The sequence below is a fragment of the Mobula birostris genome, chromosome 12 (genome assembly GCF_030028105.1).
Source record: "Mobula birostris isolate sMobBir1 chromosome 12, sMobBir1.hap1, whole genome shotgun sequence".
Classification (NCBI taxonomy): Eukaryota; Metazoa; Chordata; class Chondrichthyes; order Myliobatiformes; family Myliobatidae; genus Mobula; species Mobula birostris.
The window spans coordinates 60035374-60062099 of NC_092381.1; the positions used below are offsets into that span (position 1 = coordinate 60035374).

Below are 26726 nucleotides of genomic sequence, written 5' to 3' on the forward strand. Positions count from 1 at the left end.
AGGGGAAGAAGCTGTTCCTGAATCGCCGAGTGTGTGCCTTCAGGCTTCTGTATCTCCTACCTGATGGTAACAGTGAGGAAAGGGTGCTGTGTGCTGGAGGTCCTTAATAATGGATGCTGCCTTTCTGAGACACCGCTCCTTGAAGATGTCCTGGGTACTTTGTAGGCTAGTACCCAAGATGGAGCTGATTAAATTTACAACCCTCTGCTGCATCACTGTCTGGTATTGGGTGTTTGTTAGTCTTTTTTTCAAAAGGGTTCTTTTGGGTTTCTTGTTTTGTGGTTGCCTGAAAGGAGATGAATCTCAAGTTGTATAATTTACATATACCTTGATAATAAACGCACCTTGACCTTTTGAACTTTGAATCTGTTCCTAACTTACCCATTACAAAATGAGTGTCAAACGCAGTATTAGATTTCTTACCCAAGACAATCAGAGGAACCTCAGATTCAAATTGCTGCACAAATTGGAAATTTCTTATTTTTGATTGATGTGCAATGTTGAAGTGTGGTGGACCTTCTGAACAACAGAGGGACATTTCCTTGTGCTAAGAATTTTTGTGACTCCACAGGTCCTCACCAAGTACAAGCACCTGACTTATGGACGCCTCGTATATACAAGTGAGTGCTTGAGAAAGCAGCAGAGCTGTAGATATCTTCTGCAGGACAGGAATGGGACATTTCCATCTGCCTTCTCTCTCCTCTACCCTCTGCGCTTCCGTCCTATCCCTCTGACTCCCTGAGTCACAGCAGTCAGGGGCTGTGTCAAGCTGAGATGAGCAGAGGAGCACTGAGCTGACTTGCTCGCTGAGTCAGTGCTGCCAGATAGCTGCTGCTCTTCCAGCAGCTGCTCATTTTCCTATCAGAGCTATTTCTGCTGTTGTTGTTGTTGTTCTTCCATATGGCATTCACACTCCTGATGAAGTGTGGCCTGAGAGGGGCAGATGCTAGTCTGTTCGTTCGGGAGCTGGGGTTGGATTGATCTTTGTCTGGCATCTCGTCCACAGCTGTGGCCCTGATTTGGCATTGCCTGATGGAGTCCCTAAAGCATACAAGTCTCCACACGACATCAACGTATTGATCCAGGCTGTGGAGGAGCTGTTTCCGTGACCCTACCCTACCCACTGCTTTTGTTTGTTTCCAATTGCAGTTAGGGATATGAAAAGTTCTTGGGTATGGACCCCTGTTGTAACCTAGGGACTACCTGTATATGATCACCAATCTCCTTAGGGACACAAACTCTGAAATACCTTTGTAGTATTCCTGTACAATTGCTTGCAATGTCTTCATTCAGTTTGCAGAATGTGTAACTATCAAAAAATATATATTTACTTTGCTAATCCCCGAAAATCGCCATTTTTTAAACAACCCTTGGCTAGGCAGATTATGCAATTTATTGGGAATCCAGCTGAAAGTGTGAAATTCTAGTTAACACAAAGCAGATCGCAACACCTAGCTTCTGTAAGATTATTTGATAAGAAACTTAAACTCACCCAACTGGTATGTGTTTTCCATCTGTTGTGCAGGCCGTGGAATGTCATCAAAATGGCCTGGATCATCCATATAGGACACAGTACTCATGTAGCTGCATGAACAAGGACAAGACATAGGAAAGAAATGTACATTTCAACAAAGGTTAACTTAATTTTTATGAAATATCATGTTCAAATACAAATCGAATATTTGAGGATCACAACTAGGTGCAATCCACAATCCTTGTGGGTTGAGTTAACACATTGCAAGGATAAAGGACATTGAAGGCAGTTATATACAGACCTCCCAACAATGACTGGGAGGTGGACCACAGGTTACAACAGGAAATAGAAAAGGTGAGTCAAAAGGGCAATGTTATGGTAGTCATAGGAGATTTTAACATGCAAGTCAATCAGAAAATCAGGTTAGATAATGGATCTCAAGAGAGTGAATTTGTTGAAAACCTAAGAGATAGCTTTTTAGAACAGTTTGTCGTTGAGCCTACTAGGGGATCAGCTATACTGGATTGGGTGTTATGTAATGAACTGGAGGCGATTAGGGAGCTTAAGGTAAAAGAACCCTTAGGAACTAGTGATCACAATATGATTGTGTTCGACTTGAAATTCGATAGGGAGAAAGTAAAGTCTGAAAAGCAGTATTTCAGTGGAGTAAGTGTTGGCGTGTGGCCAAGTGGTTAAGGCAGCGGTCTAGTGATTTGAAGGTCACTAGTTCGAGCCTCAGCTGAGGCAGCGGGTTGTGTCCTTGAGTAAGGCACTTAACCACACGTTGCTCTGCGACATAGAAACATAGAAAATAGGTGGAGTAGGCCATTCGGCCCTTCGAACCTGCACCGCCATTCAGTATGATCATGGCTGATCATCCAACTCAGAACCCTGTACCTGCCTTCCCTCCATACCCCCTGATCCCTTTAGCCACAAGGGCCATATCTAACTCCCTCTTAAATATAGCCAATAAACTGGCCTCAACCGTTTCCTGTGGCAGAGAATTCCACAGATTCAACACTCTCTGTGTGAAGAAGTTTTTCCTAATCTTGGTCCTAAAAGGCTCCCCCTTTATCCTCAAACTGTGACCCCTCATTCTGGACTTCCCTAACATCGGGAACAATCTTCCTGCATCTAGCCTGTCCAATCCCTTTAGGATTTTATATGTTTCAATAAGATCCCCCCTCAATCTTCTAAATTCCAACGAGTATAAGCCTAGTCGATCCAGTCTTTCATCATATGAAAGTCCTGCCATCCCAGGAATCAATCTGGTGAACCTTCTTTGTACTCTCTCTATGGCAAGGATGTCTTTCCTCAGATTAGGGGACCAAAACTGCACACAATACTCCAGGTGTGGTCTCACCAAGGCCTTGTACAACTGCAGTAGTACCTCCCTGCTCCTGTACTCGAATCCTCTTGCTATGAATGCCAGCATACCATTCACCTTTTTCACCGCCTGCTGTACCTGCATGCCCACTTTCAATGACTGGTGTATAATGACACCCAGGTCTCGTTGGTGACGACACCAGTGCCAAGCTGTATCGGCCTTAGTGCCCTTCCCTTGGACAACATCGGTGGTGTGGAGAGGGGAGACTTACAGCATGGGCAACTGCTGGTCTCCCATACGACCTTGCCCAGGCCTGCGCCCTGGAAACCTTCCAAGGTGCAAATCCATGGTCTCACGAGTCTAACGGGTGCTTATAGAAGGGAAATTACAATGGTATGAGAGAGGAGTTGGCCAAAGTAAATTGGAAGGAGTTGCTGGCAGGGATATCAGCAGAGCAGCAATGGTGTGCATTTCTGGGAAAAATTAGGAAGGTGCAGGACATATGTATTCCAAAAATGAAGAAATACTCAATGGTAAAATAGTACAACCATGGCTGACAAGGGAAGTCAAAGCTGTTGTAAAAGCAAAAAATAGTGGGAAGATGGAGGATTGGGAAGTTTTTAAAAACCTACAGACGGCAACTAAAAAAATCATTAGGGAAAAGATGAAATATGAAAGTAAGCTAGCAAATAATATCAAAATGGATAGTAAAAGTTTTTTTTCCAAGTATGCTAAACATAAAAGAGAAATGAGGGTAGATATAGGACTGCTAGAAAATGAGGCAGGAGAAATTATAACAGGGGACAAGGAGATGGCTGATGAACTAAATGAGTATTTTGTGTCAGTCTTCACTGTGGAAAACACTAGCAGTATGTCTGATGTTGTAGTGTGTGAAGGAAGACAAGTATGTGCAATTACTGTTAAAAGAGAGAAAGTGCTCAAAAAGCTGAAAGACCTAAATATACATAAGTCACCCGGACCAGACAAACAGCACCATAGGGTTCTGAAAGAGGTAGCATTAGAGATTGTGGTGGCATTAGAAATGATCTTTCAAAAATCATTGGACTCTGGCATGGTGCTAGAGGACCGGAAAATTGCAGATGTCACTTCACTCTTTAGGAAAGGCAGAAAGCAGGAGAAAGGAAATTATAGACCAGTTAGCCTGACCTCAGTGGTTCTAAAGATGTTAGAGTCAATTGTTAAGGATGAGGTGATGGAGTACTTGGTGACACAGGACAAGATAGTACAAAGTCAACATGGTTTCCTTCAGGGAAAATCCTGCCTGATGAACCTGTTGGAATCCTTTGAGGAGATTACAAGTAGGATAAAGGAGGTGCGGTGGATGTTGTATATTTGGACTTCCAGAAGGCTTTTGACGAGGTGCCATATATGAGACTGCTTACCAAGTTAAGTGCCCATCATATTACAGGAAATTTACTAACATAGTTAGAGCCTTGGCTGATTGGTCGGAGACTGTGAGTGGGAATAAAAGGATCCTTTTCTGGTTGGCTGCCAGTGACTAGTGGTGCTCCGCAGGGGTCGGTGTTGGGACCACTTCTTTTTATGCTGTATATAAATGATTTAGCTGATGGAATAGATTGCTTTGTTGCCAAGTTTGCAGATGATACAAAGATTGGTGAAGGGACAGGTAGTGTTGAGGAAACAGGTAGGATGCAGAAGGACTTAGACAGATTAGGAGAATGGGCAAGAAAGTGGCAAATAAAATACAATGTTGGAAAATGCATGGTCATGCACTTTGATAGTAGAAATAAATGTGTGGACTATTTTCTAAACAGGGAGAAAATCCAAAAATATGAGATGCAAAGGGACTTGGGAGTCCTTGTGCAGAACATCCTGAAGGTTAACCTGCAGGTAGAGTTGCTGGTGAGGAAGGCAAATGCCATGTTTGCACTCATTTCAAGAGGTCTAGAATACAAGAGCAAGGATGTGATGCTGAGGCTTTATAAGGCACTGGTGAAGCCTCACCTTGAGTACTATGAACAGTTTTGGGCCTCTCATCTTAGAAAAGATGTGCTGGCATTGGAGAGGGACCAGAGGAGGTTCACAAGGTTGATTACAGGAATGAAAAACGAGGAACGTTTGATGGCTCTGGGTCTGTACTTGCTGGAATTCTGAAGGATGAAGGGGGATCTCATTGAAACCTTTCGAATGTCCAAAGGCCTAGATGTGGAAAGGATGTTTCCCATGATGGGAGAGTCTAAAACAAGAGGTCACAGCCTCAGGATAGAGGGTTGCCCTTTCAAAACAGATGCGGAGAAATTTCTTCAGCCAAAGTGTGGTGAATTTGTAGAAGCTGTTGTCACATGCAGCCGTGGAGGCTAGGTCGTTGGGTGTATTTAAGGCAGAGATTGATAGGTTCTTGATTGGTCATGGCAGAGAAGGCCGGGAATTGGGGTTCAGGAGGAGGTAGAAAAGAAGAATCAGCCATGATTGAATGGTGGAGCACACTCGATGAGCCAGATAGCCTAATTCTGATCCTATGTCTCATGTCTTATAAAAGATACATAGGTCTGAAAGCACATATCCCCAGGGACAAAGAGAATCTCTATCCTACTGTTATAACACTATTGAAAGTTCTCTAGTTAGATAAAATAGACTCAATCTACCTTGTTGTGATCTGCAACTTATTGTCAACCTGCATTGTGCTTTCTCTGTAGTCGTTACACTTTATTCTGCATTCTGTTATTGTTTTACCTTGTACTACCTAAGTGCACTGTGGAATAAGTTGATCTGTATGAACACTATGCAAGGCAAGCTTTTCACATTACCTCAGTACATGTGATAATTATAAGCAAATTCCAATTCCAATGTGCTATTGCACTTTACAGGAATGTAATCAATCTTCACTTGACATCAAACCAAATAAAATGATATTAATATAATTGAACAAAAGCCTATGGAAGAGAAAGCTTTAAAAAAACATAACTTAGAGGAGGTGCAGGGAATCTAGAAGCTTAAAGAACCAGCTTGAAGCATTGCTGTTGAAAAAACAATTATAAATGGTTTTGTGCAAGAGGCCAGATTTAGAAGATATGGAGTTCAGAATTACCATACATTCAAAATAGTACTTGTCCCATTCTGCTCTGCTCCACCACTACTTTTAAAGACAATGTCCAGGGTTAAACCACTAAACTGGTAGTGGGTAATTAAAAATAATTGCCTTTAGAGTTATTAGTTTAAGGTGGGTTCAGTTGGAAAGCTATTGCCCATATTCCCATTTACCAAATAATGGGGCTGACATTCTTGTGTCTGGGGGACACTGAATAAGACCCAGCGCTGCAAGGTTTCTGACCCTACATTTTGGGAATTAAAAAAAAATCTACTTCAAGTGACGGTGGTTGAAGGCTATACAGTCAATCCAAAACTGATATTAGTGAGGTAAAATATTTCTCCACATATTCTCCCCACTAGAACCTTAGAACAGTATTCTAGAATGGATCAGTGGTCGAGATGAATTCTCGCCACTACCCAAAGATATTTCCAGGCTTAACAGGGATCCAGAAAAAAAAATGCAGCCTCCTTTTCAAAATATTTGACAGCAGCCTGCACTCATCCACACTTCCATATAATAGGAACAGAACAATGCAATTATATAAAAGGATAACAGCTAATTCCTTAAATATCCTCAAATTGTCAAGCGCACTGCTTGCATAAGACTATAAAACCAAAAACAAGGAGCAGAGTTCGCCATTCAGCCCATCGAGTCTGCTCTGCCATAATGGCTGATCCAGTTTCCCTCTCAACCCCATTCTCCTGCCTTCTCCCTGTAACCTTTCATGCCCTGACTAATTAAGAACTAATCAACCACCACTTGGCCTCCACAGCCACCTGTGGTAATGAATTCCACAGATTCTCCACCTCCTGGCTAAAGAAGTTCCTTCTCATTTCCATTCCACATGCATGTCCCTCTATTCTGAGGCTACGCCCTCTGGCCCTAGATACCCCCACTATAGGAAAGATCCACTCTAAGGCCTTTCAACATTCGATGGGTTTCAATGAGATATTCCCTCATCCTTCCAAGTTCCAGCAAGTACAGGCCCAGAGCCATTAAACACTCCTCATATGATAACTCTTTCATTCTTGTGACCCACTCTGAATGGTCTCCAATGTCAGATGAGGAGCACAAAACTCCTCACAAGACTCCCAAGTGAGGCCTCAGTATTACATCCTCGCTTTTATACTCTAGCTCAAAATAAATTCTAACATTGTGTTTAGATTATGAGAACACTCAGTCCTCTTTTTATTGTCATTTAGAAATGCATACATGCATTAAGAAATGATACAATGTTTCTCCGGAGTGATATCACAGAAAACAGGACAAACCAAAGACTAACACTGACAGAACCACATAATTACTGTATAACATATAGTTACAGCAGTGCAAAGCAATACCATAATTTGATGAAGAACAGACCATGAGCACAGTAAAAAAAAAGTCTCAAAGTCCCGAGTCGATCGACTCCCGAGTCCCCGATAGCAGGCGGCAAAAGGGAGAAACTCCCTGCCAAAAACCTCCAGGCACCGTCTACTTGCCGATGCCTTGGAAGCAGCCGACTACGCCAACACTGAGTCCATCCGTCCGAAAACTTCGAGCTTCCTGCCAGCCTCTCCAATACAGCCACCCGAGTGCCATCCTCTGCCGAGCGCCTTCGACCTCTCCCCGGCCGCTGAAACACGCAAAGCCGAGGATTTCGGGGCCTTCAGCTCCGGAGAGTCCAGTTACCACACAGTAGCAGCGGCAGCAAAGCGGGCATTTCAGAACTTTTCCAGATGTTCCTTCGTGCTCTCACGTCTGTCTCCATCAAATCAGAATTGTGCACGGTCCTCTACTTGACAGATAACAGACATCACCACCGAAGTGGCCGCGCGCGCTACCATTGCACCACCATCTTCTCCTCCCTCCTTCTTCACCACCGACTCAACCTGCAAGTTAACCTTTAGGGAATCCTGCACGAGGGCTCCCAAGTCCCTTTTCATCTCAGCTTTTTGAATCTTCTCCCCATTTAGAAAATAGTCTACACTTTTATTTCTTCTACCAATGTGCATGACCGTACAACTCCTGACACTGTATTCCACCTGCCATTTCTTTGCCCATTCTCCTAATCCATTTAAGTCCTTCTGCAGCCTCCCTGTTTCCACAACACTACCTGCCCCTCCACCTACCTTCGTATCATCTGCAAACTTGGCCACAAAGCCGTCAATTCTGTCATCCAAATCACTGACATACAAGCGTAAAAAGAAGCAGTCCCAACATCGACCCCGGCAGAACACCACTAGTAACCGGAACTCCCCACCCCGTAAAAAGTTAGAATATTATTCTGGCACAATAGAATTTGTTACTTTCCAACTGCACAGACATACTACCTGCATCACAGATATATGTACCAGAAAAAGGCCAACAACATCATGAATGATCCCACCCACCCTGCTCAAGGACTGTCACACTCCCAGCAGGGAGGAGGCTATGAAGCACCCATGTTAGGATCACCAGACTCAAAAACAGTTACTTTCCTCAAACAGTAAGGCTGATCAACACGTCCATCCACTAATCCACCCCACTATAACAACCACCACTACTAATTTATCACTTCCTGTCAGTCACATTATGCACAGACACTCCTGTACCTAGCATCTTTCTGTACATAAAATCAATGTATCTAAGCTACCTTACATATTTATATTTATTGTGTTTTTCTTTTGATTATTGTGCTCTTTATTTAGTAAGACGTGTTTTTTTTATATACTGCATCGGATCCAGAGTAACAATTATTTCGCTCTCCTTTACACTTGTGTATTGGAAATGAGGTTAAACAAATCTTGAATCTTGAATTTTCTACTAGCAATAAATTTTAGTGGTGGTCTAATTTGAACTTAAAGATGTTGCAACTCCATCTCAAAGGTAACTGTTGATACCACTTCATACAGACTAAAGGTGCAGATCATGCGACTCATCTATGAAAGCTGCTCCCATCACAAACATTGCTAAAGTCTGAAAGGATGGAATTACAAGAATGTCAAAACAGATTGTGGAGATAATGCATCTCAAATTGCTTTAATCTGTCTGCAGAGAAAGAAAACAAGATTGAATAAAACTTCATCTGCAGATATCAATTTGTTTTTTTCTCTGGGAAATACCAAGCAAAAGAACATACGTAAAAATCTATCATCCTGTGAATAATTTCTGAATAATAGAGAGAAAATAGCAAGACTGGTATCTGGAAACACAAGAAGAACAAATTTGTGCCGGGTAAGTTTGAGGTCAGATTTTTAAACATATGATAATTATGCTGGAAAACAAATCAGCAGAGGTTCATAACCAATATTAAAAATGTTAAAGAAATATCCTTCACCATTATTTTCTTAGTGACAGAGAGGGAGACTGATTGAAAATAGATGATTGCTTAGTGCTTGAGAGAACCATAAAAAGCTATATGTGCAAACAATCATCTAGCATTAGCAGTACTTCAATACAAAGCACCTTTCAAATTGGCAATATTACCCTGACCTCAAATTTAAATAATTTAAAGAAGTGACTTTTAAACACAAGTATGAGAAACCTTAGGAGATACATTATGAATAACTAGTGAGACGTCCCCAAGATTTATTAAGATATTGTGTATTGGTAAAAATATAAATGGATTACTTGCATTGATGTTATCTGAATCACTGCTGTAAATAAAATAGCATTTCAGTTTATAAATATATCAAAGTCAACTGTTAAAATGCCTTTACTACTTGGAAAGGTACACCATAATAAAATTGTGTTAACTTCACATCAACCGGGACTGATAATAGTTTATCAAAACGATAAATGTTCTGTGGCTTTCATTAAATACTTTAAAAATGTAATCTGTTTCCATATGCCATTTTTTCTCACTATTTCCTTAAGTATTAATACAGAGGGTTTTGCTGGCAACTGAACAGCTGCAAAGCCAAATCTTTCGAAAGCGACATTAATAATCAAGTTGTACAAACTACTCTCTTTCATACTTTAAAGTAACAGCAGGCTTCCCTCTGAATGCTTGCAAACAATGCGAATAAAGGCTGACAACTTAAAGTACTACAACAGAGAAGAATAGTCACTTAATTTTAATCACTCCATGGCATTTTGTCTTGGTGCTTGACGTGCTTTGCAATCTTACTGCTTTTATCTGCAGTACAAATGAGAGGAAACTAACTCTAGGATCAAATGTCTTGCTCAACCCCACTCCCCAAACCCCAACCAAAATAACATAGATGTGAAAAAAAATCAATATAAAGACATGGGGTGATAAATTCTCAACATCCAACTCCAAAATTAACCTTTCCTTTTTTCACCTTCTTACACTACTCCAATTTTAAATTCATGAAATAACATCTCATCTTCTGTCTAGGCACTCTACAGCCCTTGGGATGCACACCGAATTAATTAGATTAGATTATGAGAACACTCAGTCCCCTTTTATTGTCATTTAGAATTGCATACATGCATTACGAAATGACACAATGTTTCTCTGGAGTGATATCACAGAAAACAAGCCAGACCAAAGACCAACACTGACAAAACCGCATGATTATAACATATAGTTACAGCAGTGCAAAGCAATACGATAATTTGATAAAGAACGGACCATAGGCACAGTAAAAAAAAGTCTCAAAGTCCCGAGTCGATTGACTCCCGAGTCCCCGATAGCGGCGGCAAAAGGGAGAAACTCCCTGCCATAAACCTCCAGGCACTGACAACTGCCGATGCATTGAAAGCAGCCGACCCTGAGTCCATCCGTCCGAAAACTCTGAGCTTCCGAGCAGCCTCTCCAATACAGCCTCCCGAGCACCATCTTCTGCCGAGCGCCTTCGACTTCTCCCCGGCCGCTGAAACACGCACAGCCGAGGATTTCGAGGCCTTCAGCTCCAGGGATTCAGATTACCACACAGTAGCAGCGGTAGCACAGCAGACATTTCAGAAGTTTTCCAGATGTTCTGCTGTGTTCTCACGTCTGTCTCCATCAAATCAGGATCGTGCACGGTCCAATTAATCTGTTTCAGTGAACAACTTTAGAAATTTGTTAAAGTAGTAGTCATTTCTGGTATGAGAGCAGGGAATGCTGGGTGGGAACAACAACACACATCAAAGTTGCTGGTGAACGTAGCAGGCCAGGCAGCACCTCTAGGAAGAGGTACAGTCGACGTTTCAGGCCGAGACCCTTCATCAGGACTAACTGAAGGAAGAGTTAGTAAGAGATTTGAAAATGCTGGGTGGGAGAGGGGTTCACCAGTTCAGGTGTAATATTGAGTTAGGAAGTGGTAGTGTTTTAGATGAATGAAATGTCACGATTGGGAGGTTGACACCTGAGATACTCTGTATCTCTCTTGTGGATTTGGATTGGCCTGTTGAGCATTCATGCATCTGCAGAACTTTGCTTTACAATCTCCTACCAATTCTGCTATATCTCTTCATATGAGGTAGCAACCCAAGAAATTTTCTCTGCCTGCTTTCAATGGCAGTATGTCCATCATCAACTATGGAGAAAAAAACTGTACACAGTTCTCACTGTTCAGACTCACAATAATACATAGAACATAGAACAGTACAGCATAGTGCAGGCCCTTCAGCCCACAATGTTGTGCTGACCCTTAAACCCTGCCTCCCACATAACCCCCTGCCTTAAATTCCTCCATATACCTGTCTAGTCATCTCTTATATTTCACTAGTGTATCTGCCTCCACCACTGACTCAGGCAGTGCATTCCACGCACCAACCACTCTCTGAGTAAAAACCCTTCCTCTAATATCCCCCTTGAACTTCCCACCCCTTACCTTAAAGCCATGTCCTCTTGTATTGAGCAGTGGTGCCCTGGAGAAGAGACGCTGGCTATCCACTCTATCTACTCCTCTTAATATCTTGTATACCTCTATCATGTCTCCTCTCATCCTCCTTCTCTCCAAAGAGTAAAGCCCTAGCTCCCTTAATCTCTGATCATAATGCATACTCTCTAAACCAGGCAGCATCCTGGTAAATCTCCACTGTACCCTTTCCAATGCTTCCACATCCTTCCTATAGTGAGGCGACCAGAACTGGACACAGTACGCCAAGTGTGGCCTAACCAGAGTTTTATAGAGCTGCATCATTACCTCACAACTCTTAAACTCTATCCCTCGACTTATGAAAGCTTTCTTAACTACCCTATCTACCTGTGAGGCAACTTTCAGTGGACATGTACCCCCTGATCCCTCTGCTCCTCCACACAACCAAGTATCCTGCCATTTACTTTGTATTCTGCCTTGGAGTTTGTCCTTCCAAAGAGTACCACCTCGCAAGCTATTAAATTGCATCAACATTTACGTACTTAAATATTTCAATCCTTTTACAATCAAAATCAACATTTCATTTGCCATCATAATTTACCTCCCACATGTCTCAACTCTTAGTGTTTCTTGCACAATTAGTACTCTTTATACCATAACATTCTGTATGTTCACTATTTAAATAATACTTGCCTTTACTTTCTTCTTTCCAAGTGAATAATTTCATATTTTCAACACATCATACTCCATCTGCTAACTCCTTTTCCATCATTTAACCAGGCTCATTGCAGGCTACATGTGCCCTCTTCACAACTTGATAGCCTTCCAATTTTCACATCAGTAGTACCCGGTCCCTTCAACTATATTGCTGAAGTGGATTGTAAACAGCTGAGGCCCCAGCACTGATCCCTCTCACACTTCCCTAATTACTGATTCATCAATCTAAAAATGGCTCATTCATCCCAATTTTTTTTTCTCTGCCAGCTAGACAATCCCCTATCCTTACGAATGTATCTCAAAATGTGAGCTTTTATTTAGAGCGGGGGGGGGGCGGCACAGTATCATAGCAGTTACTGTAATGCTGTAACAGTACCAGAGACCCAGGTTCAATCCCCCTGCCACCTGTGAGGATGTTCTCCATGGCCTTCCTCCTGGCAGTCAAATTTCCTCACATCCCAAAGATATGTTAATTGGTCCTGTGGGTGTAATTGGGTGTTGTGGATTTGTTGGGCCAGAAGGGCTGATACCATGCTGTATCTCTAAATAAGCAAATAAACTTTTTTAATGAGGTAATCTATCAAATGCCTTTTGAAGTCCAAACTAGTCAAGGAAAATTTCCCTTTCAATGTCAATGTGGTTTATATATTTTTGCTTTATATATTTTTAAAAAGTCTGGCCATCTCCTTATTAAAGATTGCAAGATTTTCCTCGAATACAGATGTTGGGTAAATCTCTCCTTCTTTAGCTTCTACTTTCTGAGGAGGCTGAAGAGAGCTGGACTATGCACATCTATACTCATGTCATTCTATAGATGCACAGTAGAGAGCATCTAACAAGCTGCACCATTGCTTGGTATGGAAACAAGACTATACAGTGGGTAGTTAAAACTGCCAAATGCAGCACTGGCGTCAGCATACACGCCATTATGGACATGCAGTGTATACAGAAAGCTGCTGGAAAAGGGCCCGTAATATCATGAAGAATTCCACCCACCCTGCTCCTGGACTGCTTGTCTCACTACAATCAGGGAAGAGGCTACATAGCATCCACGCCTGGACTGTCAGACTCAAAAACAATTACTTTCCCCAGGCAGTAAGGCCGATCAACATCTCCACCCATTGACCTTACACTATTTTATTATTTCCTGTCAGTCACCTTATGTACAGATGGACACCCTTGTTCCTAGCGTCTCTTTATGGACATACAATTAATTAGATTAGATTAGATTTATTTATTGGATTCAACTTTATTGTCATTGTGCCGAGTACAGATACAAAGCCAATGAAATGCATTTAGCATCTAACCAGAAATGCAAAGAATAGTGTTATTTACAAAATAACTGCGAATAAAAAAAGTGCTACAGCACACAAATATAAAAGTACTGAGACAGTACAATACAGATTCAATACTGCTTAGCGCTGTGATGTGAGGTTCAGCAGGGTCACAGCCTCAGGGAAGAAGCTCTTCCTGTGCCTGCTGGTGTGGGAGCGGAGGCTCCTGTAGCGCCTACTGGATGGGAGGAGAGTAAAAAGTCCATGGTTAGGGTGAGGTGCATCCCTGATAATGCTTTTCGCCCTGCCCAGGCAGCGTTTATGGTGGATGTTCTCAATGGTGGGCAATTGGGTGCCAATAATCCGTTGGGCAGTTCTCACCACACATTGGAGTGCTTTGCGGTCCGATACGGGACAATTGCCATACCACACTGAGATGTAGTTGGTGAGTATGCTCTCAATGGTACAGCGGTAAAAGTCCGTCAGTATCCTGGGACAGAGGTGAGCTTTCTTCATGCTCCACAGGAAATAAAGGCGCTGTTGCGCCCTTTTGATCAGGATGGAGGAGTCCAGGGACCAGGTGAGATCCTCGGAAATGCGGACCCCAAGGAATTTGAAGCTTGATACACGCTCCACTACAGTTCAGTTGATGTAGGTGGGGACGTGAGTGTGACTCCTGGCATGCCTGAAGTCCACAATGATCTCCTTGGTCTAATTCAAGTATAATCCATATACTTTAGCAATCTTATATATATTGAGTTTTTAATTATTATTGTGTTCTTTATCTTACTGTGTTTCTTTTGTGCTGCATCGGATCCAGAGTAACAACTAATCTGTTCCCCTTTACACTTGTGTACTGGAAATTACATTAAACAATCTTGAATCTTGAGTTTATTGATCTACTAAAGCCCTTCCCGTATTTAACTTGCCAGTTTCATTCATCCAAGTGCAGATGTTAAATAAGCTGTAAAACAGCAGAGAGAGAGAGAGAGTACAGCATTTCAGACAAGAGGAGAGGCAAGGGTAGCATTTGCCAGTAGTGAGAAGATAGCCCAAGATAAGTCAGTGGGGAGCCTGAGAAGCTGTAAAAAAATGTGGCTGAAGATTCTATATCCTTAACAGCTTCTCTCAAGTGGCCGCTCTTAAAAGCACGGTATGGTGTTATACATTTTTGGAGGCAGAGTACAAACATCAATTTGTTAGATTAATTGCCCACAGACACAAATCTGTTCAATCTGCTTCTGATCATCACACTAAAGAAAGCTCAGGAAGGATTTAAAAGAATGGCCTTGGGAATGAAGGGCTTTAGTTACATAGATAGGCTAGAGATACTGGATTGAGTAAAGGCCGCTGAGCAGTGATCTGATAGACATGCTCAGCAACACAGTGCAGGCTCAATAGTCCTTCGCTGAAATTAGGTTACAATTCTTCAGATACATTTATGATAATTTTCATTCAATATTAATTGAAATAATTGCCTCTAAATTTTTAATACACGTTTTTAAGATTTGTTACAGATTATTTGATTTAAAATTTCCATTTAAAAACTCATTTAAATAAAAGTTCTAAATGGAGTTTAAAATTACCCTTGCAGAAGATAATGGTGGGATTGATTGCATTTTCTGAGGAAATGAAGGGAAAGTTGCACCACGGATGATATTTTATATACCATTCACCAACATTGAATACCAGAGGAAAAAAAATCAAGTCAGGAAGGAGTAAAAGTAAATTCAGCACTTCCAAGCTCAATACACCAGTACATTAACCCCCTCATCTATTTGTACTTTGCTCTCTTTATTGTTCTTGGTAAATATTTACAAACATTTATAATCCTTAAAAGTATTTTCCCATACATCCATGCTATTTTGCTTGGCGGTAATTTCCACTCACGTCTTCTGGCCCTGCAATTATCATGGTAATGTTCCAAATGAGTCCACAATAAAGCACAAAATGCAGCTTACTGAGTAATCAGGGATTGCCATCATCTAACACAGTCACCTTACCAAATAGTAAAGGTGGTCTTTGTATTCAAAACAGCCCAGTTATAGACACTGACATTTTAGTACCAGTAAACTATTGACAGAAAAGCTATTCATAATGTGCAGAATATATCTGTGTGGAAATGAGCTCTTTTTGCAGGATAATGCAATTACCCCATTTAAACACAGCAATTATGTCCCGTAATACCTAGTCCACCATAAATCCCACAAAAGTCAGAGGACAGAATGTCAAGTAGTCTCAATAATGGATAAGCTGCAAACTATATGATGTTATTACTTTCCTTCATCTACCACAATAAACAAAATTATGATCATAACAACCTACTTATTGGACAAGTCCTTTAAAAGAAAGTCATTTGGGTACCTACAGGAAGCTGAACATTTAATGCCATCCTTAATTGATAAACATTCAAAGTGAAGCAGCAAAGAGAAGCTCACTCTACCTGGAAGAAAAGGGCTACTTTGTAGGTGAAAATACAAACTGAAGTTTTCTCAAAATGCTTTTCAAATGGATACTCTGGCTTGGAAATTGGATCTTATAGATGTTTGACTTGGAGGAAACATTTTGGAGTTCATTATGGTGCCTAATTTGTAATTGGATTGGGCTTTTACGCACTGTCCATGTCAAGATACTTAATACATCTTACTGTCAAAAACCTAACTAACATCACCTATATTTGTGTAATTCACATTTCTGTGCACACGTACTGTACATAAATTGTTTAAAGTTTCAAACGATGAGTATGATGCAATAATCCCAGAGAAAGCTGGAAGTAAATTATCAAAGTATGTTTATCATATACTACCTTGTGATTTATTTTCTTGCAGGCATTTACAGAGAAAAAAAACTATGGAACTTCATGAAAAATATACATAAACAGACACTGGCTGACAAAGAACTGTTGTGCAAAGAGAGAACATTGTGCCAGTTTTTATAAATTTTCTTAATCACTCATGATTCTGCAGCTGCTGGAAACTTTGAACAATGCACACAAAATGCTGGAGGAACTCAGCAAGTCAGAAGTCCTGATGAAGGGTCTTGGCCTGAAACATCAGCCATCTATTCCCTTCCATAGATACTGCCTGACTCCACGATTCTGTGTGTGTTGCCTTTAATTTTAATCACTCTTTATGTGGATGTTTGAGACTTCAGGAGCTCGGAACGGGCAGCTTCCGAATTGAATCCTGACTAGTCAAGTACATCCTACAGTCAATGATAAGCGCTACACCATTAGGGAGTGGTTGTCTTCAGCACTTAGCTGCTGAATAACAGATTCTTCAGCAGGTACACTGCCGGCAACGTTCTGTTGTTTCAGCCATGGGGCTATCAGTTAAGAGCATAGCCCCATAGGGTCATTTGAGAATCACATTTTATTTGGACCTTGGGTAGATAAAACTGATGAAACTCATAACTTCCACCTCCACATCCTGAGCTATGCTGGCCGACACACCCTGAATCACAGGCATCCAAGCTCTGTGTCTTTACTCTCTTTCATCTTGGTGTCAGCTCTGAGCTATTACCAAGGATTTCTGCTCATGTAGATGAAAGAATTGAGTGGGCGTGGATTGGAAGACATGATTTTGTTCCTGCAAAAGCGAGCAATGTTCCCACATGCTCTACTGCTGTTCTTGCAGAAGGACCATTTGCTTATGCGTGGTGTCTCTGCAGCTTCAGGAAGAAAATCCGCTGATGTGCAGTCCCTCTCTGATGGCTCACATGCAGCAACCCTCTATCCCTACAGAGCCACAGGTTGCTCATGGGCAGCATCTTAGTGTCCACCAACAGCAGCAACGCTCCAGAGATCCTAACTTCAAAAGAAGACCTTGCAAGTCCCTCCCCTGCTGTATGAGGCCATAACAGCCAAATATCCACCAGACTGTATGTACTGCATTGCCTGTCAAAGATTGCTCTACTACCACTTGCACTGCTGCTGGTTGGCTGCCAAAGGAGAATGTGTCACTAAGGTCTTGTTATTGCTTCATGGAAAAAAGTTGTAAGGTGTGTTTAATTGAGCCTTATCCTAACATGAACTCCAATGGTCCAATTGTACATCAGCCAAGTGACATTTCAAACAGGATTTTGGCCAATCTTATGATGTGCTGTTTTAAACTGCATAAGATAGAAAGATGCAATCTTCAAAGACTAACTTAAAATTTATAACATATTAATTCCACAAAAGAAAAGCATAGATGAAATTGAGCACTAGAAACTAGTATAAAGAAAATCAACTTTTCACTATATAATCTCTTTAGTTAAAAAGCCCTTGCATCTGCCTCTGCCAATCCAGCTATTAAAATAATAACACGCTGAATCAAATTACAGTTGTAATTTTCCAAAAATTATTGTTTAACTAAATAAAAACCTGCTGGAGTTAATATTCATTCCTATTACCTTCTTTATCAGTTAGTATGTGGATAGGGAAATAGAGATAACATGACACGTTGATGATATTTCATCAGAATTTGAAACATTAAGTTGTCTCTTGCTTTCTTGATGTTGTCTGCCTTACTGGGTATTGTTGGCACTTTTGCATTGACTTCAGATTTTCAGCAGCTGTCAAACATCATTTCTGAATCCCCAATCTCATTTTTTTACCTCCACTTATTGTTTCTGTTGCATATTTTCTTCTATGTTATCTTTAACAGTGATCATCTGAGTTTAAAAGAATTCTAATCTGTTTATTCACTGAAGCTTTAGAGATTGATATTTTCACTATCTATATTCCAACTTAGTTTAACAATATTTTAACAATTTTAAATATCTAATAGTCCTGGTTTAAGTACTTCATAACTTGTTTGTTACATCAATTAATATGACTTGGGCTCCATAACGGCAACAATTTAACTACTTTGCAGTCAAACATCATTACTGTAGGGGGGTAAATTTGTAGTGCAGAATAACACACTAAGTCAAACACACAAAAAGAAAATTACAGGGCACTGCGTTTCTTAATAGTTGATGCAAATATTTATTTCTTTTCCACATTCAAGATAATTGTAAAGATTAATCACTCAACTCCAAATGCTCAACACCTTATTCTTCTGCAACATGACACTACAGTTGTCTTTTTCCAATTGATTCCAGGCTGCTAATTCAATCAGTGTCATTTTCAAGGATTTTGATGGAGTTTGCATTCAAATTGTCCAACTGTCTGATTTCCCACAAGTAGCAACGAGGGAGATTGGTTTGGAAAATGGAAATTTTCAGCTTTCCATCAACTCTCTAGAAATGGTTGACAAAGGAAGTCAAAGATAGCATAAAAGCAATAATATAGCAAAAACAGAAAGCAACTAAAAAAGCCATAAGGAGGCAAAATATGAAACATTTTTGTATTTCACCATGGAGGACACTAGCAATATGCCAGAAATTCGAGAGGCCCAGGGAACAGAAGTGAGATTTGTTGCTATTACTAAGGATAAGGTGCTTGGGAAGCTGAGAGGTCTGAAGATAGGTGGGTCACCTGGACCAGGTGGACTACACCCCAGGGTTCTGAAAGAGGCAGTCGCAGAGATTGTGGAGGCATTAGTTATCATCTTTCAAGAATCATTGGATTCTGGAATGGTTGCAGAGGACTGGAAAAATGCCCATGTCACTGCACTCTTTAAGAAGGGAAGGATGCAGAAGGACATTAAAGGACAGTTAGCCTGACTTAAGTGGTAGGTAAGATGTTGGAGTCCATTATTAACGATGAGGTTTTGGTGCATTTGGAGGCACATGATAAATTAGGTCAAAATCATCATGGTTTCCCAAAGGGGAAATAGTGTCTGACAAGTGTACTTGAATTTTTTGAGGAAATAACAGGCAGGATAGACAATAGGTAGGAGATGTTGTTTACTTAGATTTTCAGAAAGCAAGGTTCCACACATGTTTTACAAGATAAGAGCTTGTGGTGTTACAGGAAAGATACTAGCATGGATAAGCGATTTGGCTGTCTGACAAGAGGCAAAGATTGGGAGTAAAGGGGGTGGGGGGTTTATCTGGTTGGCCGACAGTGACTAGTGGTGTTCTGAAGGAGTTGGTCTTGGGACTGCATCTTTTCATGTTATACATCAATGATTTGGATGATGGAATTGATGGCTTTGTGGCCAAATTTGTGGGCAATATGAAGATTGGTGGAGGGACAGGTAGTGTTAAGGAAGCAGGGAGTCTGCAGAAGGAAATAGACAGATTGGGGAAGAGGGCGAAGAAGTGACAGATGGAATATGGTGTAGGTAAGTGTACGGTCATGCATTTTGGTAGAAGGAATAATGGTGTGGACAGTTTTCTAAACAGGGAGAATATTCAAAGATCAGAGATGCAAAAGGATTTGGGAGACCTTGTGCTCAATTCCCTAAAGGTTAACTTGCAGGTTGAGTTGGTGGTAAGGAAGGCACTCATTTTAAGAGGACTGAAATATATGAGCAAGGATGTAATGTGGAGGCTTTATGAGGCATTTGTCAGACTGCACATGGAGTATTGTAATCAGTTCTGGGCTCCTTACCTAAGAAAAGATTTTCTGGCATTGGAGAGGGTCCAGAGTAGGTTCATGAGAATGATTCTGGGAATGAAAGGGGTAATGTATGAGGAGTGTTTGCATTGCGCTTGTACTTGCTAGAATTTAGAAGAATGAGGTGTGAAAGACGACATGGTGGAAATGGCAAGGATGTTTCCTATAGCGAGTGAGTCTAAGATCAGAGGGTGCAGAATGGGGTTGAGAGGGATAATAAATCAGCCATGATGGAACGGCAGAGCCGATTCAAAGGGCTGAGTGGCCTAATTCTGCTCCCATGTCTTCTGAAATGGTAAAAGGCACATAGTATTTATTTTGCATCAACTCACAAATGTATATATTTGCACAATATTAATCATTTTAAGGGAATTCCTGCTAGGCTTTACAAACTATTGATATGACAGGATGAAGGAATATTATTTGTCAAGTTTATTGTCATATGCACAAATACAGTGAGGTACAGGTACAACGAAAAACTTCCTTGCTGCAGCATCAGAAGAATGTAGATTCAGACAACACACAGCTATACATAAATTATAATACATACATTATAAATACATGTGTACCACAAATTATTCACTTAATTGTGTGAATGAATGGATCTTGAAATAAAGGTGGAGTACACAGGGACAGAAACAAATCAGCCACAAGAAGCAATGTAAAGATCTGACTTACTCCTTTTGTTTCTCTACTTTCCCCTTTGCAATGAGGCCATGGCTGCTCAGTGATGACAAGCTGCCTCTCTTTTTCAGTAAACGGGCTGCCTTATCTTTTGCAATGTCAGACATGATGCTGTTCACCTGCAAACACAAGATGTACGTATCGATATTAAACAGTACACTTAGTGGCCACTTTATTAGGTAGCCCTGATTGTTAATGCAAATATATAATCAACTAATCACATGGCAGCAGCTGACATACATAAAAGCATGCTGACATGGTCAAAAGGTTGTTATTAGTGATGTGGACCATGGAATGATTGTTGGTGCCAGACAGAATGGTTTGAATATCCCAGAAACTGCCGATCTCCTGGGATTTTCATGCATAACAGTGCCTAGGGTTTACAGAGAATGGTGTGAAAAACAAAAAGCAACCTGTGAGTGGCAGTTCTGTGGGAGAAAATGCCTTGTTAATGAGAGAGTTGATAGGAGATTGACTAGATGGGTTCAAGCTGAAAGGGAGGTGACAGTAACTCAAATACCCAGACATTACAACAGTGGTGTGCAGAAGAGCATCTCTGAATACACAACATGTTGAACCTTGAAGTGGATGGGCTCCAGCACAGCAGACCACACCATGTTCTACTCTTCTTAATGCAATAATATGAGGATTTAGTCTATTAATTGTGTGAGACACTTTAGGAATCCACTCTACTGAAGAAACGAGGATCTGAAGCAACAAACAATATACTGGAAGAACTCGGTAAATGAACCTTTAGTAGACAGTGGTTATAATATAACAGAACTCACTCTGCAGTTTGAGAGGGATAAGCTAATGACAGATGTGTTGGTATTACAGTAGAGTAAAAGGAATGAGAGAGGAAAGAGAGAGCAGCTGGCCAAAATTGATTGGAAGGGGACAGTGGCAGGGGTGGGAGTAGAGCACCAATGCGTGGAGCTTCTGGGAGAAATTTGGAAGGTGCAGGACTGGTTCATTCAATTCTAAAGGGGGAGGGAATGAGGCAATCATGGCTGACAAGGGAATTCAAAAACAGCATAAAAGCAAAGGAGACGGCAGACCATACAGCAAAAATAGTGCAAAGCTAGAAGACTGGAAAGTTCTTAAAAGCCAACAGAAGGCAACTAAAAAAGCAGCAAAGAGAGAAAAGATGAACTACGAAGGTAAGCTAGCCAATAATATAAAAAAAGGATACCAGAAGTTCTTTTTGGATATATAGATAGATAGAGTAAGAGAGACGCAGATGTGGACATCTGTCGACTGGAAAATTATGCTGGAGAGGTAGCAATTGAGGACAAAGAAATGGCGCCTGAACTATATAAGTATTTTGTATCAGTCTTCACTGTGGAAGACCCCAGAAGGCCAGGAATTCAAGATTGTCAGGAGTCAAAAGTGAGTATTGTCTCTGTTACTAAGAAGGTACTTAGGAAGCTGAAGGTAGATAAGTCACCTAGACCAGATGGATTACATTCCAGGGTTCCAAAAGAGCTAGCTGAAAAGATTGCAGAGGCATTAGTAGTGATAGTTGAAGAGTCACGAGATTCTGGAATGGTTCCGCAGGACTGGAGAATTGCAACTGTCACTCCAGTTAAGAGGGAAGAGAGGCCAATCCAGGATATTATAGGCCAGTGGCTGGCAAGAGCTTGGAGGCACATGATAAAATAGACTGAAGTCAGCATGGTTTCCTTAAGGAGAAATTTTGCCCAACAGATCTTTTAGTATTCATTGAGGAAATAGCAAGCAGTATAGACAAATGAAAGTCAGTGGATGTTGTGTATTTGGATTTTCAGAAGGCCTTGGTCAAGGGACCACAGATGAGGCTGGTATTACAGGGAGATTCTAGTATGGATAAAGCAGTGGCTGACTGGCAGGTGGCAAAGAGTGAGAATAAAGGGGGCCTTTTCTGGTTGTCTGCTTGTGACTAGTGGTGTTCCATAGGGAACATTATTGGGACAGCTTCTTTTCACATATGTTAAGGAAGCGGGGTGACTGTAGGGGTACTTTGACTGATTAGGAGAATGGTCAATAAGTGGCAGATACAATGTAGTGTAGGGAAGTGTATGGCAATGAAGGAATAAAGGTGCAGACTATTTTCTAAATGGGGTGCAAATTCAGAAATCAAAGCTACAAAGAGATTCAGAGGTCCTTGTGCAGGATTCCCTAAAGCTTAACTTGTAGATTAAGTTGGTGGTCAGGAAGGCAAATGCATTGATTGAGAATATGGAAGCAAGTTTTTAAAATGCTGAGACTTCATAAGGTCAACATTACAATCTTAGTCAGACTGCATTTGTAGCATTGTGAGCATTTTCAGGCTCTTTATCTAGAAAGGATGTGCTAGCATCAGAGAGTAACCAGAGAAGGTTCAAGAGAATGATCCTGAGAATGAAAGAGTTCATGCACGATGCCTGTTTGATGGCTCTGGGTCTGTACTCAGCATGGGGGCTGGGGGTGGAGATCTCATTGAGGCCTATCAAATATTGAAAGATAGAATATACGTGGAGAGGATGTTTATTATAGCGGGAGAGTCTAGGGTTAGAGGGCACAGCCTCAGAATATAAGGAACAGAGTTGAGGATTTCTTTAGCCAGGGAGTGGTGAATCTGTGGAATTAATTGCCACAGATGGTTGTGGCAAGAGAAACTAGGCGAGTGGAGTGGAATGGAGTGGAGTGGAATTAATTCATTGTAGGAAGCGCGATGCAAATTGTAGTCGGGACAACGGTGACAATGGAAACTGAGCCTCTCGCGATTTATATTTACCGGTACTTAAACGTATATAATTTCACACAAACATCCTTGGGAAAAATAACAAACATGGTTTTGAAATTCAAAACTTTTAATTTAACTTAAAAGTCTCCAAGTCGTTCAGGAACATTGGTTCAGACAACCGTTAAGCGTGTCGGGGTATTTAACACAAATAACCAATAGTTGAATTAACCACAACTAAAACTGCTATTGGGCGAACCACACAGAAGTTGTTAACCGAGTCATGGTTTAAGTTGTTTCCAGCTCCATCATGTTAGACAACCTCTCCACGATTACCGGCGTCCACTTCCGCTGCTCCCGTTGCTAGGGGCAGCGATATAAAATTCATTCTTAACATTGCAACCGGCTGTCTGTAGCTTAATCCCGTTTGAGAAAAATAAAATAATGAACGTACTTTAATGCCAATTTTAACATAAAAATTAACTTACGAGAAGAGTGACCTGTAACCACCGATTATCCGTCCAAACGCGCCCTTAGCAACGCGCTGGGACCGGAAAATGGAAAACAAACTGACATCACCCAACGAATCCTAGCCCTGAAATGGTTAGACAGGCGAACAGTAACCAACCGAGTACGCCGCCCAATTGCTGTATTTAGCCAATCATAGCCTCGTAAACTGGTACCTTGTAGAGTAGTAACCAATTAATTTTCGAGTTCTCCTTTAACTTTTTCTTGACTCTGCGGCGGATGAGCTGATAGCATTGATGCTCGTAAGAGTGAGGATCTCTGATTCACGCATGTCTTATGCATAAGAGTCCAGATGGTCATTTATTATCATCCTGGAAGAGACATTAATCTTAACCTGGTCTGGAATAAAAACCGACATTGTCGGAATCACTAAAGATCAGGCAGCATCTGCAGAAAGAGAAGGATGCTTAACACTCTAGTCAGACTCTATTCGCCAAAAGCAGGGAAGAGATAAAATATATTTTAACTTGCAGAGAAGGCGATAGGAAACTGGTTAGGACGAGCTGTGGTCGGCAATTTATCAAAGACTAGAAAGAGAAATCACGGTCAATGTGTAAGGAAAAAGAAACAGATGGAATACCTTTAACGTTGGCAATCTTGGCCTCTTTAACACTGACAAATGATCCTATTACATTTTCAGAAAAGAATGCGGGAGTTATCGTACACGTTCTGGCCTATATATATAATTGAATATTGTGAAATGATATGTGGCTATTACTACACTGATGACCATTACTTCTTGCTGCCTGAATGCAATTTGTGGCAGGGTGCTAACCATTTGAACGTGCCCTATTTATTTAGAAACCGTAGGAGTACAGGCAGGGGTGAATAAAGCTTTAAAAACAGAAAAAGATTTCTGTTTTTCTTATCTTATTTGGATTTTCATTCCCTGAAACGTAGATAGAAAGTCGGACGTGATGGTCCATTTCTTTAGTGAAAGTTCCTGCTGAACAACTAAGAGTCTGAAAGTACAGTCAGAAGATAACATTAGTCCATCATTTTAACTGTTCTATTGCAGACTTTGTTGAAACCATTTTATTACTTGAGGATGAATTCACATTTTAAAAAATTACAAATAAATAAACATATCTATTCAATTTTACAATAATCAATTTAAGAGGGATTTAAACTTGTGTCTCTGGATTAATGGTTCTGTCCTTTGAATGTCATTTAACCACTATGCTTCTGAACTTATATTGTAGGGGCAAATATAACCATATAACAATTACAGCACGGAAACAGGCCACCTTGGCCCTTCTAGTCCATGCCGAACTCTTACTCTCACCTAGTCCCACCGACCTGAACTCAGCCCATAACCCTCCATTCCTTTCCTGTCCATATAGCTATCCAATTTAACTTTAAATGACAACATCGAACTTGCATCAACCACTTCTGCTGGAAGCTCGTTCTACACAGCTACCACTCTCTGAGTAAAGAAGTTCCCCCTCATGTTACCCGTAAACTTTTGCCCTTTAACTCTCAACTCATGTCCTCTTGTTTGAATCTCCCCCACTCTCAATGGAAAAAGTCTATCCATGTCAACTCTATCTATCCCCCTCATAATTTTAAATACTTCTATCAAGTCGCCCCCACAACCTTCTATGCTCCAAAGAATAAAGACCCAACTTGCTCAACCTTTCTCTGTAATTTAGGAGATGAAACCCAGGTAACATTCTAGTAAATCTTCTCTGTACTCTTTCAATTTTGTTGACATCTTTCCTATAATTTGGTGACCAGAACTGTACACAATACTCCAAATTTGGCCTCACCAATGCCTTGTACAATTTCAACATTACATCCCAACTCCTATACTCAATGCTCCGATTTATAAAGGCCAGCATATCAAAAGCTTTCTTCACCACCCTATCCACATGAGATTCCACTTTCGGGGAACTATACACCATTATTCCTACATCCCTCTGTTCTACTGCATTCTTCAATGCCCTACCACTTACTATGTATGTCCTATTTTGATTAGCCCTACCAAAATGTAGCACCTCACATTCATCAGCATTAAACTCCATCTGCCATCTTTCAGCCCACTCTTCTAACTGGCCTAAATCTCTCTGCAAGCTTTGAAAACCAACTTCATTATCCACAACTCCACCTATCTTAGTATCATCTGCATACTTAGTAATCCAATTTACCACCCCATCATCCAGATCATTAATATATATGACAAAGAATATTGGACCCAGTACAGATCCCTGAGGCACACCACTAGTTACCAGCCTCCAATCTGACAAACAGTTATCCACCACCACTCTCTGACATCTCCCATCCAGCCACTGCTGAATCCATTTTACTACTTCAATATTAATACCTAATGATTGAACCTTCCTAACTAACTTTCCGTGTGGAACCTTGTCAAAGGCTTTACTGCAGTCCATGTAGACAACATCCACTGCTTTACTCTCGTCAACTTTCCTAGTAACCTCTTCAAAAAATTCAATAAGGTTTGTCAAACATGACCTTCCATGCACAAATCCATGTTGACTGTTCCTAATCAGACCCTGTCTATCCAGATACTTATATATACCATCTCTAAGAATACTTTCCATCAATTTACCCACCACCGATGTCAAACTCTCAGGGCGATAATTGCTAGGTTTAATCTTGGAACCCTTTTTAAACAATGGAACAACATGAGCAATACGCAAATCCTCTGGCACCATCCCCATTTCTAAGGAAATTTGAAATATTTCTGTCAGAGCCCCTGCTATTTCCAC

At 40.9% G+C, this 26726-nt stretch overlaps 1 protein-coding gene across 1 annotated transcript in view; it reads right to left on the reverse strand.

Moving 5' to 3' along the window:
• Window positions 1-24044, reverse strand: part of dynlt5 (dynein light chain Tctex-type family member 5) — a 41335-nt gene extending 17291 nt beyond the window's left edge. Inside the window, exons 1-3 of the mRNA XM_072274697.1 lie at window positions 23958-24044; window positions 20763-20887; window positions 1493-1584 (exon numbers count right to left, since the gene is read on the reverse strand). Of these exons, the coding sequence (XP_072130798.1) occupies window positions 1493-1584; window positions 20763-20875 (205 nt within the window). The 5' untranslated portion in view covers window positions 20876-20887; window positions 23958-24044. The remainder of the gene's footprint in view (window positions 1-1492; window positions 1585-20762; window positions 20888-23957) is intronic.
• Window positions 24045-26726: the final 2682 nt, after the last annotated feature.